The sequence below is a fragment of the Phytophthora ramorum genome (assembly GCF_020800215.1).
Source record: "Phytophthora ramorum isolate Pr-102 chromosome Unknown Phyram_PR-102_s0002, whole genome shotgun sequence".
Lineage (NCBI taxonomy): Eukaryota > Oomycota > Peronosporomycetes > Peronosporales > Peronosporaceae > Phytophthora > Phytophthora ramorum.
This window is the reverse complement of record NW_027150648.1, coordinates 2,659,179-2,670,148: the sequence shown is the minus strand read 5'-3', so window position 1 is coordinate 2,670,148 and position 10,970 is coordinate 2,659,179. Positions and strand designations below refer to the sequence as shown.

Genomic DNA, 10,970 nt, shown 5'->3' with positions numbered 1-10,970 from the left:
CGCGCCAACCGAATCGTATTTCTTCTCATTATGCTTGGAACTGCTGATCTTGCCATCGAAACGTGCGATGGACCGAATTTGGGGAGTTCAGATCCTGGGTATCCCTATTTACCGTCGGAGGAACAACATGAAGTCTACGATGGTTTGTTTGCGGGATTTTTCACGTTGGAGTTTCTGGGTCGTCTTATACAGACAAGGAACGTACAATCAATCGTCCGAGACCCGTACATGTGGTTAGACTTGATCGGGATTTCTCCATGGTATATAATGCGGGTCTTGGAAGCAGCAGGGGTGGGGGACGGTGTTGAGCGTAGCGTTAACCTGCTTCGTTTGGTTCGCACCGCACGCTTGGCACTCATATTGCGCCACTATGAGCAGTCGAAAATTATGTACTTGGCTATCAAGGCCAGCTTGAGACCTCTGAGTATCACCCTATTTTTCCTGTTCACACTGGTAATGGTGATTGCAACAGCTATTTTCTACTCGGAGCCTTGCTACAACGTGGACACCTGCACCTTCACAGACATTTTCAACTCCGCCTACTTTGTGATGGTCACGTAAGTATCTGTCCTGCATATCATTTTGTTTTCAGTCTTGATGACTCAAATTTGGTTGTGCGGTAATTTGTTCTTAGGGTCGCGACTGTGGGGTATGGTCACCAGGTGCCCTCTTTGAAGAACCCCGGGTCCATGATGCTGACGATGCTGGTAATGATCCTCGGACAGATCTATTTCTCCATGCCTGTAGCGATTATCGGCAATAACTTTCAACGGACCTACGAGAATTTCCAACTGGACAAGAAGAAGAAAGCCCGTTATCTCGATGCGTCGCTATCTCCATTCGACTGCCAGACACTGCATAGTCATGCTAAGCGGCTTTGTGACATTCAGTATCATTTACTCAACGCATGGTCAGTTGTGCACCAGCATATTTCCGGTATCGCGCGCACAAATACGAGAAGAAGTCAATCTTTGACAATGACAATGGAGATACTCGAGACCGAGGCGGACCGAGAAACCAAGATCAAAGAAGGCATTAGCCGTCTATTGGAGGTACACACCGAGGCTGTGCTGCTTTTGCAGGTTTTTGTCCCGCATCGGCGAAGATCGCTCGACATGTCGTTCGACCCTCAGTCGCAGGGGATGTTGAGCAACATGTACGCAAAGGCAAAGAAGGCTATCGCCAACGCAAAAGTGAGATCGGGCCAGCTTCCAGCCGTTGTCGATCAACGGACATTATCGCAAACCTTTAGAGGGCGACTTTGGTTGCTGATAGAGGTTCCCGATTCGTCACGCCTGGCGACATTAGTGAACCAAGCTATGGTTGGATTTGCACTTGTCAGCGTTATGATCTTTTTTACCGAATCGCTTCAAGAGTTGGCAGCGAGTGGTGTCAACACCAATGGCTGCAAAACGGTCGTGAAAAGTTATTGCAGCTCAACAGGATTTGGTCAACTGGATCCAGCTTGCTTCTTGCGGTATGATAATGGCACGAGTGATTTTGGTGAACAGCTCCATTTCTCGTGCTCAAGTGTAACCGAGTCACAGGAATGTTATGGGGGCGGACTCAACTTCGGTTCACTGAATTCCTCTGCTTTGCCATGTACAGATGCCTTTCTTGAAGCAGGTGTGAACTATGTCTGTTTCCGCCAGCAGTGCCGGGCAAATTTTAATATGATCTTCGATATGGGGCCATATTGGATTTACTTTGAGTGGTTTTTCGGCATGGTGTTTACAGTGGAGTTTGCGGTGCGGTTTTATATATCACAGAACCGCAAGCAATTTTGGAGGAATTTCTACGTGTTCTTCGATGTGGTTGCAATCTTGCCATTCTTCGTCGAGGTAATCGAGGTGCTGTTCTTGAGAATTCAGCCAGACTATGCGATCGTCGCCACAGCGCCATCGCTTCTCTCAGTCATACGCGTGCTCAAAATTATGCGCATCCTTAAACTCACACGGGTACGATTTTGTTTGCTTGAAAAGCATTTCCTTCACACTAACCGGTATACTTTCTTTTCAACAGCATTTTCGAGGCACCAAAATCATAGCTTCAACTGCGATTAGAGTCTGGAAGCCACTCGTTATTCCGGTAAGGCCATCGTGCGTTGATATTCTCATGCGGGAATTTGTGTTCTCATCCCATTTCCTCTTGCAGCTCTTTTTCCTCTTTACAGGCTGTATCATTGCTGGCGCAATGTTTTACGAGATTGAGCGTGGAAGAGAATGCTTTGTTGGACAACCGTGCTGGTGGTGGCAAAAGAATGTCCTTACATCAGAACTTGCGGCTGGGCTTCCAATTGGCAAGCGCATCTTGATTCAAGACAATGTGAAAGCAATAATCACGGACATGATTCACTCCACGTGGCTTTCGTATACAACGTAAGCACTGCGGATACTTGATCCTATTTCTTTTTGTTAGTTGCTTACACATCTCATGTTCGTACTAGACTTACATCCGTTGGCTACGGCGATTTGGTACCGAGGACGGCGATCGGGAAATTCTTCGACGTGTTTGTGATCATTGTTGCGACGATTTACTCGGCGATGCCCCTATCGCTGGTAGGAAAACAGTTCTACACGCTGTACGAGAAACACATGGAAAATATGGTTGTCAAACAGGTACGAGTCTCGCATATACCCTGCGTCCACGCTCGTGCTGACAGCCATGCTCCTGCTTACAGGGTGGATCATCCATTTCATGGCGCACGAAGAGTACGATCACCATCTTGACGCAGTACAAGAACACGATCAAGCATTCTTCGGTCCGAAAACTCGAGCTCTTTGCGCTCTCGGAAGAGCAGCTGATAATCGTTCACGAGTTCGAGAGCATGCGGCGCACGATTCAAAACTTGCAGCGCACCTTGGACGCCGCAACGACCTCTACTTTCAACGGTACCCAGCGCAAATCATCCATGTCTACCAAAACCTCGAAGGCTTCGGCAACGTCCAGAGGCTCCGGGACGGCATCCCAACGAAGCCCCGCGAGCCTCGACCAGTCCATAGAGCTGAAGAGCGCTGCCATCATAGTAAGCCCAGTCTCCCCAATGCCCCACTGAACTCCCACCTAACTTGCTTTTACATCCAGGACACATTGTTGCAGTTCTCGCAGGTCGTCGAGAGGCTGCAGGAGGCACCGCGCGACTTTGAGGCGTTCGAGGGAACGGAAGATGACCTCCGCACTACGAACGTCTACCCCAACGGCTACTCTCCTCGCCCTCCATCCGACGACTTGAACCCCGACGTCACTTTGTCATGAAATATACCAAGAAAATCCTGCCAAGGATTCTTGACTTGTCGCCGACAACCCCAATTTGTTGTTATATCCGACATTTCACATTCAGATTCTTCATCACAACGAGCAAGGTCGGCGACCAGAGGTCGAGTGGGTGGATAGTAGCGCTTCCGCGGGCGTTCCTCCGGCAAAAAAGATCACAAAGACGGTCTCCGCCTCTTCTATTATATCGTCCAGAGATCCGGGCCCAGTCTCCATCTGCTGCGTCATTCCCCAACTGGCGCGATGGAGTACGGACGCCTTGTGGTGTTGGGCTATAGCAGCTACCGCGTCGACATGGTGCGCAGCGGCAGCCTGGACCTGGCGCCGCGTTCCTTCGGGCTCTCAGATGCCGGTGATGAGGCGACCATGAGTCGCAAGCGGTCGCTGGGGCAGCTGTGGAAGCCGCTGGGTGACCAGAACGCCCAGTACGTGCTGGAGAAGCGCGTGCGGGCCAACGGCGTGCGTCTGCATCGCTTCCACTACGTGACGCCCGTCGCAGAGTTCAAGAGCAGCAACGCAGACGCTATTAGGGACCTCAAGGGCGTCACCACGCGCATCATGCAGCGCATTGAGGGGGCGCGTAGCCGCCCAGTTATCGACAATCAGAGGGAGGACGCGCCTCCAACGGCCGTCGCGCCGTTCCTCATGTGCGTCCCCATGAACGACAAGGACGCAATCGCCAGCGTGACGGAGTTCCACGCGGATTTAGCCGCCGACATGTTCCAGATCGGTCGCATGCCGTGTCGACAGAATGATTTTGTGATCCCCGGACCGCGCGTCGGCGCGTCGGGGACCATTTCGCGCTATGCGGCAAGGATCGTGTGCTCTCGTGAGCCGCCATTCGAGTGCCGCATCTTTGCGGGTGGATTTGATGCTGCACGGCGCATGAGCACGGCGGGCCATGCGCTCAAACATTGTGCAGGCTGCGGAGTGTGGTCGAAGCGGGTGGGGACAGACCACTCGTGTGTGATGCAGACGCTGGTTGAGCGAGGTAGAAGTGTTTTTAGTGATGGAGGGCTCTTCAACCGAAAGCGAAAGAGCAACCGTGAAGGTGTGCTGCATTATATTGACGACACGAGCGAGGACGGACCGTTGGAGCACTTTGAGCTGGATGTACACGATGCACGTGAGCTACCTCTGGACGGACTGACGAAGAATGGAGTGCGGGTCTGGCTCCCCGAACGCAAGCAATGGTTTGAAGTGTCGGTGAATGGTAAATTGTACGCGATCGAGTCACGTGCTGCGGACAAAACGGCAGCACCGCCAAGTTCAGACTCGGATGGTGCTGATAGGCGGCGCCATCACAACGGAGCATTGCGGTCGCGCAGTGGCGCGTTCAACCGTCCATCTGCGGGTGCTGAGGACGTGGCGCCGATACTGACGGATGGTGCAGTTATTGACCTTGGTGGTGTTCAACTACAATTTCAGACCAGCTACCGCTCTGAGCTTGAAACAAAAGCAGAAATCAGCGAGCTGCTGGAGGCCCCAGTGGTGTACGGTCGGGCAACGCTGTCGTCGGTAGGCATGCAACTGGAGCGGCTTAACGTACAGTGTCCTGTTCAGCTGCACTCGCTGCACTTTACACGAGCAGCTACGGGTGAAGAGGTTCCGCTAGATCAAATACCGCATGTTTTTCCGGCTTGTGGACATGTGTTTGGCTATGAAAAGCGAATTGCCAGTTCGCACACTTGCCCCCTCTGTCGGACTCCTGGATCACTGGTGCAGTTGCTGCTCAAGGAAAACTCGCAGTTGCAATCTGCCGAAGAGCAGCACTCAATCCCGGAGTGCGTGCTCAACCCGTGCGGTCATGCGATCAGCACAAAGTTGGCCCACCACTACTCAGCGCTGCTCATGCCTAACGGCCGAGCGATTTGCCCGTTCTGCGCGGTTCACCTTGACCTGCGTGTGCCATTCTCCAGACTCTACCTCTATTGCGATTCCGATTGATACAGCATCAAGCAGCTCCGCCAACGAAGGCGGCATACGCAGGTGAAGAAGAACTACATGCCTAAAGTATCCAAGAGAGTACAGACATTCAATTCGAAGAAGAAGCAAGAAAGAGCAAGACAAATTACAACCAACATTAGCAACGTGACAAGCACGCAGGACAAGAACACAATGGATGCGATGGCAAATTCACAGAATTAGAATTACTGAAGTACACAAGTTGAATGCACGATGAAGCTTGGGGTCTGTAAATGGCAAGTTGTACAACTTTCTTTACTGCTTACGATACTTTGGGGGGCTCGCAAAGGACGAGTTTGAGGCAACACGCTTAGCATCCTTGGTGTTGGTGTTGCTGGGCGCTCCACCTTGCGAGGGATTAGCATGGTTCAGGCGCCGCATGCCCTTGAGCGTGCGTACTTTAAGCTCGTCACGCGTGAGAGGATGCATCGTATCTTCATTGTCACCGCTGTCTTCGTCTTCAGACGAGTAATCGTCGAGGTTGGGCGGGTTGATCTGCAATGGCTCCTGGCCCATGGGTGTGATTGGACCCACACCGAGAATTGAATGCAGCGCCGCCGCGGCCCCGTTTGTTCCACCTGCAGTTCTTACTGGATTGCCAGACATGGCGTTGGCTGCAAATTGCGACTCTCGGTCGTAGGTATCAGAGGTGGTTTTGTTCTTGTGAGCATCTGCCTGTTGCTTGGCGATGACTGCGGCGTAATGGTGCAGGATCTCGTTGGTCTTTTGCTCAATTACGCCCAAGTAAGCCATCATGTTGGCTTCGGTGACCACTGAATCTCCCAGCATCTCCACCATCGCTTGTGCGTTGCAACCAGTTTTGGTGAACAAGCTTTGGATAGCGCGCTTGACGGCGTTTACTGTCTTCTGGGCCTCTGCACAGCGCGACTCGCACTTTTCAGCTGCCTGCTCCGTCAGTGCAAGTCTCGCCTCGAGCTCACGCAGCAGCTGCTTGTGTTGACCAACACCATCGTCATCGCCCCCTGCCGCTCCATTTGCACCATCACCATTGCCTGTGTACCGGCGTTCTTCATCGCGCAGAGCTGTGATCCACTCCTCCAGCTTCTCGATCTCATTGCTCTGCTCATTGACATAGTTGAACAGTGAGAAGTTTTGGTCTTCTTTCTTGATAAATGAAGTCACAAGTTGCTCCAGATCATCGATTCTTGTCGCCGCCTTGATCTTCAAGAAAGCTTCCTCGAAGTTTTGTACGCGCTCAACAGAAACCTGCACATGAACCTTCTCCTTCGCCACACCCCACGTGCCTTTCTGCACCTTCCGCTTCATCTCATTCTCTTCCTCAACCGACATGTTGCCTGCGTAACCCCCCCCTGATGCTCCTGCCCCTGAGACCCCAGCCGAAGATGCACCACGCCGATAGCTGGAAGTGTCACCACCTAAAAGTATCTTGCTCTCTTCAAGTCTCGCCATCAACTCGGACAACGATCGACGGTGAGCGTCCAACTCGGCACGGTTCTCGTCCTGCAGACCTCGTAGCTCTAGTTGCGCTGCATCGCGTTGTTCGTACGCCTGGTTGCTGAGCTCAATAGTCTGAGCCATTTGACGCTTCTTGTCTCCATGCTCCCGCTCCAGCTTTCGGTAAATGGTGTCAAACACTACTCTCTCGCGACGCAAGTTGTCGATTTCTTCACGCAGCACTTTGTTCTGTGCGAGAGCCTCATTGAACTTGATGAGCGACTTATCCAGCCTGTTCTCGAGGATGCGGATCTGCTTGCTCACCATTTGCTGATTCTCGCGAGCAGCGTTAACGCCTCCCATGTGCTTCTTCTGGTGGAGAACTTTATGCCGCATGACTTGGATCTGCTGCGTGAGGGTCTCGAGCCGCTTGGACTCGCCCACGTTCTTGCGGTTGTAGTTATCGATCTGGTCCTGCAAGCGCGCGATGTGCTCCTGCTGCTGAGCCACCGCCCCCTCATTAATGTGACGCTCGGCCAGGGTCAACTCGGCCTTCATCTCCTCGTTGTCCTTGCGCAGCTTCTCGATCACCGTCTGCTGCCTGCGCATGACCTGGTGGCTCTCGTCCGCGTACACCTTGCGGTTCATCTCCATGTTGCGGTACTCGCGCTGCAGCTGCGTCAGATCTGCGCCATTGTTGCCCCCTGTCGGATGCATCTTCACCGCAGCAACACCAGTCCACAAGTGACCGCAAGTCACCGAGCCAAAAAAGGCAACTGCGACTTCGAAACGGACCTCAACATGCCTGTCAAACCTGCTAATCAATGTTTATAGAATGCGAAAGGATACCTGTCATATCGCATAAACAATTTACAAACATATTTAACAGGTCTCGCGTGTTAAGTGCGAAGCTCCGCTCCCCACATTTCTGAAGATGCTGCGCGCTCAAGTGACCAAAGTGACCAAGTCTCGGGGAATCGTGCGCCGCTTCGCGTCGGAGGCCAAGGAGGAGGTGGCCAAGGCGCCCACGCCCGCCCCGGTGGTCGTGAAGAAGGGCGGCAGCTCCTTCATGCAGCGTGTCGTATCGTTCGGCGTGGGCGTGGCGGTGGGCGCCGGCTACGGGCTGTACGTGCTGGCGGAGGACGTGGAGCAGTCCACGCAGCAGATCCAGAGCTCCGTGGGCAGCCTCAAGGACGAGATGATCGCGCAGAACGCGTCGCTCACCAAGCGGATCGAGGCGCTCGAGAAGAGCCAGTAGAAGGCACAAGAGAAGGAGACGCAATAATGGAGACGACCGGAACAATGTGAGGACGGTGGTTAATGCTTCTCTATCGTTGCAGTTTTTTCGTGTTGGCAGCTCTCTATACACTCGAGCTTTGTTGCAGGTTGTTTTAGTTGTGTCAGGATTTGGTCAGGACGAGATCTGACCAACGGCCGGCGCCGCTTCCGTGGCGGTGCGCTTGACGAGCTGCTGCAGGTCCGTGGTCACGAGGTCGTACACTTTGTCGGCGAGCTGCATGGACGTGAGAGCACTGCGCAGCGACTCGATGTCCTTGCGGAAGCTCGAGTTGAGCTCCTGCTTCTCCTCGAGCTGCTTGGACAGCGCCACTACTCGCTGCTTGTACGTGTGCAGCTCGCGTTGCAGTGCACAGAAGATCGCGACATAGCGCTCTCGCAATGCAGATACGTCCATGCTCTCCTTGTCACCACTTCCGTCCGCCATGAAGTCCTTGATAGCCTTGTCAATGCAGCTGGCATCCGGCATCTCGGGCATCCCAGCGGCAACGCTTCCGTCGACGTTGTTGCCACTTCCGCCTCGACAATCTTCCGGGTTGCTGTCGCTAGCGTCACCATTACTCCCTCGCCTTCGTCGATGATCTCGCTGCTGCTGCTGCCGCAGCTTCTCTTCGTCTCGCTTATTACCTGCTCCCCCTGGACCTGCGTTGTCGGTTAATGCCTCCATCGCTTCGATGATCTGTAAGTCAGGAACGTCCAAGATCGAGATGCGCTTCGGAGCGCGCGGCAGGATCTGGTACTGAATTCCCATCTTGTGCGCGTTACCGATCAGCGCTTCAGCATCCATCAGCAAGGAATCATCGAGGTCGTCGCTGTGCTGCCATCCATCGGTCCCCATTCCACCACCCAGACTGCTGCCTAGACTCAGCCGCCTGGTACCCGCGTCAAGCGACTCGTCTACTTCTTCAAGTACGGTACTTGCACCAGTAGACTCGGGGTGATCCATACTAAACGAGTTACTTGGCGATCGATTCCACGGAAGATCGTATACCGGAGCTGGCAGTGGCAGGGGTGGTGGTGGATCTTCGTGCGTCTGCTGGTTGAAATCAAGAGACGGTGTGTACAACCTCAGCATGCAACTCAATCCCGGCAATCCGCCAAAGTTAGCACTGGCACCTACTGGGGGCAGCTTCTTGGCCTCTTCTTGCTGGGCAATCTTGCGCAGTGTCAACATTGGCGACAGTCCGCGAGCTACGGCGTCGTGTGTGACCTCATCTGAAACAGCCATCTTGCAGAAGGCACGCAGCGTGAGCACGATAATATCCCGCACCGTATTGGACTCGGCACGAAGTCGCACGTAGCATCCTTCTGCCAGGTGGAGATAAAACTCGTTAGGTGTGTCTCGAGCCATCTCCAGCTGCCAGGAAACGCAAGTTTAAGTAAGACGGGCAGTTGAAGCAGTTGGTAATCGATGCGACCAAGAGACAAAGCACAATAATGCGATGAGTTCCCAAAACCAACGCCCACGAGCGAGTACCCTCCTACCTTGATGTCCGGAGTGTAGAGGCTTTCAAACGGCGGGATGAGCGACGACTCGCACGTCAAGCGCACTCTGCGGTCGTCAATGAGCAGCGTCCAGCTCTCCTATAATTGCAGTCAACAAACCACCGCATCATGTTTTCAGCCTCGTCAACCCCATCCAACCCAACAGTCACGCCGTACTCTCAGTTCCTCCTCGTTCAGGTGTTCGCTGCCATCCTGCACCGAGATGCTCCTGAGTCCCTGTACCACCAATTAATCATCAGCTCACTTTTCCTCTCTCGTCTTCTCTTTCTTCTCACCATGAACAGCACCGACTTTCTCTCCAAGTACATCTCGACCTTGCTCCGGACCTCGGGGTCTTCCTTGATAGGTCCGTACTCGAGCATCTTGGTCTTCAACACGTCCTCGTCCTCGATCATGACCTTGGCCAGTATCCTGGCTCCAATGTCGTCTGCTGTGGGCGTGTACCACTCGTCGCAGGCGCCAGGAATGACCTGGAAGTCGTCCTGCTCCGCAACAGCTCGGAACCACTGCACCCCCACCGGATAACAGCAGCAATCCGAGCGCAGCGGCCGCCCCAGGTACGTCAGCACGTGCATGTGTGTGTGGTGTACACCACCTTGAAGGACGCAGTTCTCCAGCACGCGCGCGACGCTGCAGACGCCCACGCACTCGCAGCGGTCGGCGTCGTGCACAAACGCGGGGTTCTCGGCGCCGCTGACGCTCGCTGCGGACGTGGACGAAAGCGTGGAGCTCGGCGTGGGCGCGTACGTAGCCCCCGAAGGCAAAGGGGAACGCTCGCCCCGCGGAGACGGCGCGAGGCCGCGCTTGAACGAGTCCACCCAGCGACTACGCATACCGAGAGGAATCAGGAATGCCTGTGACTTGCACTCAGTATGGAAGCGACCAGTCGGAACCTCGGAACCAGACGGAACCGAATTTAAAGTCCGAATTTAACGACGAAACGAGCTTCAACTTTGTCAAGTTCAGTTTGAGTGAGTGGGGTGAGGAGTTGAGAGGCAGCTTGTGGTCGCTTTGAGATGCACTCTGGTGGAGTCAGCGTGCTACGCGCGGTGACAATTTGCTCCGTCCGTCGCGTTCCGAGGGCATTGGCGAGATATTATGGCCCGATGGATGCGATGTCCACGTTAACACGAGCATTTCATGGGCCCTGAACCACGACACGATTGTGTCTACGCTCCCTTGAGCTTCTACACTGTAGTTTGACCCCGTACACGTGCCTCGGTCGGCGCTAAAGCCCTCTTGCCGCACCGGAACAAAGACCTCCTATCTACTATATTGAAACGACGCCATTATTTCTGACAGGTCCTATGTAAGATGTGAGCAAAGTTTTACGCCACTCACACACGTACATGTACTACGGTACCAGTGATCGATGCATGTCGTCGGCCTTTTACGCATGCCACCACAGCCCGCACAGCCATTTGGAGTATCGTCCGCTACAGCCTCAAAACAGCACTCATCGTCCTGGTGTGACTTGACCTTCGCCTTCTTCATCACAGTAACGAGACAAGACC

At 53.9% G+C, this 10,970-nt stretch overlaps 5 protein-coding genes across 7 annotated transcripts; 3 read left to right on the top strand and 2 right to left on the bottom strand.

Moving 5' to 3' along the window:
• Nucleotides 1-456: 456 nt before the first annotated feature.
• Nucleotides 457-3,255, top strand: KRP23_2268 (Potassium voltage-gated channel protein Shab; the record flags this gene model as incomplete). 2 transcript variants are annotated; one of them, XM_067886983.1, is made up of 6 exons in its annotated part: nucleotides 457-557; nucleotides 635-1,193; nucleotides 2,155-2,378; nucleotides 2,447-2,618; nucleotides 2,681-3,025; nucleotides 3,085-3,255. In XM_067886983.1, 6 exons carry the CDS (start codon nucleotides 457-459, stop codon nucleotides 3,253-3,255), a joined length of 1,572 nt encoding a protein of 523 aa, XP_067749613.1. The 2 variants fall into 2 exon arrangements, with proteins under 2 accessions (XP_067749613.1, XP_067749612.1); XM_067886982.1 differs by lacking the exon at nucleotides 457-557 and having other exon boundaries at nucleotides 1,116-1,193.
• Nucleotides 3,256-3,516: 261 nt separating this feature from the next.
• Nucleotides 3,517-5,220, top strand: KRP23_2267 (E3 ubiquitin-protein ligase pellino-like protein 3; the record flags this gene model as incomplete). The annotated part of the gene is made up of 1 exon (XM_067886981.1): nucleotides 3,517-5,220. One exon carries the CDS (start codon nucleotides 3,517-3,519, stop codon nucleotides 5,218-5,220), a length of 1,704 nt encoding a protein of 567 aa, XP_067749611.1.
• Nucleotides 5,221-5,493: 273 nt separating this feature from the next.
• Nucleotides 5,494-7,371, bottom strand: KRP23_2266 (Outer dynein arm protein 1; the record flags this gene model as incomplete). The annotated part of the gene is made up of 1 exon (XM_067886980.1): nucleotides 5,494-7,371. One exon carries the CDS (start codon nucleotides 7,369-7,371, stop codon nucleotides 5,494-5,496), a length of 1,878 nt encoding a protein of 625 aa, XP_067749610.1.
• A 217-nt stretch (nucleotides 7,372-7,588) lies between these two features.
• On the top strand, nucleotides 7,589-7,912 carry KRP23_2265 (uncharacterized protein; the record flags this gene model as incomplete). The annotated part of the gene is made up of 1 exon (XM_067886979.1): nucleotides 7,589-7,912. One exon carries the CDS (start codon nucleotides 7,589-7,591, stop codon nucleotides 7,910-7,912), a length of 324 nt encoding a protein of 107 aa, XP_067749609.1.
• Nucleotides 7,913-8,065: 153 nt separating this feature from the next.
• Nucleotides 8,066-10,289, bottom strand: KRP23_2264 (uncharacterized protein; the record flags this gene model as incomplete). 2 transcript variants are annotated; one of them, XM_067886978.1, is made up of 5 exons in its annotated part: nucleotides 8,066-8,986; nucleotides 9,071-9,307; nucleotides 9,436-9,534; nucleotides 9,613-9,672; nucleotides 9,732-10,289. In XM_067886978.1, the coding sequence occupies 5 exons, from the start codon at nucleotides 10,287-10,289 to the stop codon at nucleotides 8,066-8,068; spliced, it is 1,875 nt and encodes a 624-aa protein (XP_067749608.1). The 2 variants fall into 2 exon arrangements, with proteins under 2 accessions (XP_067749608.1, XP_067749607.1); XM_067886977.1 differs by having other exon boundaries at nucleotides 8,066-8,983.
• Between the last annotated feature and the right edge of the window lie 681 nt (nucleotides 10,290-10,970).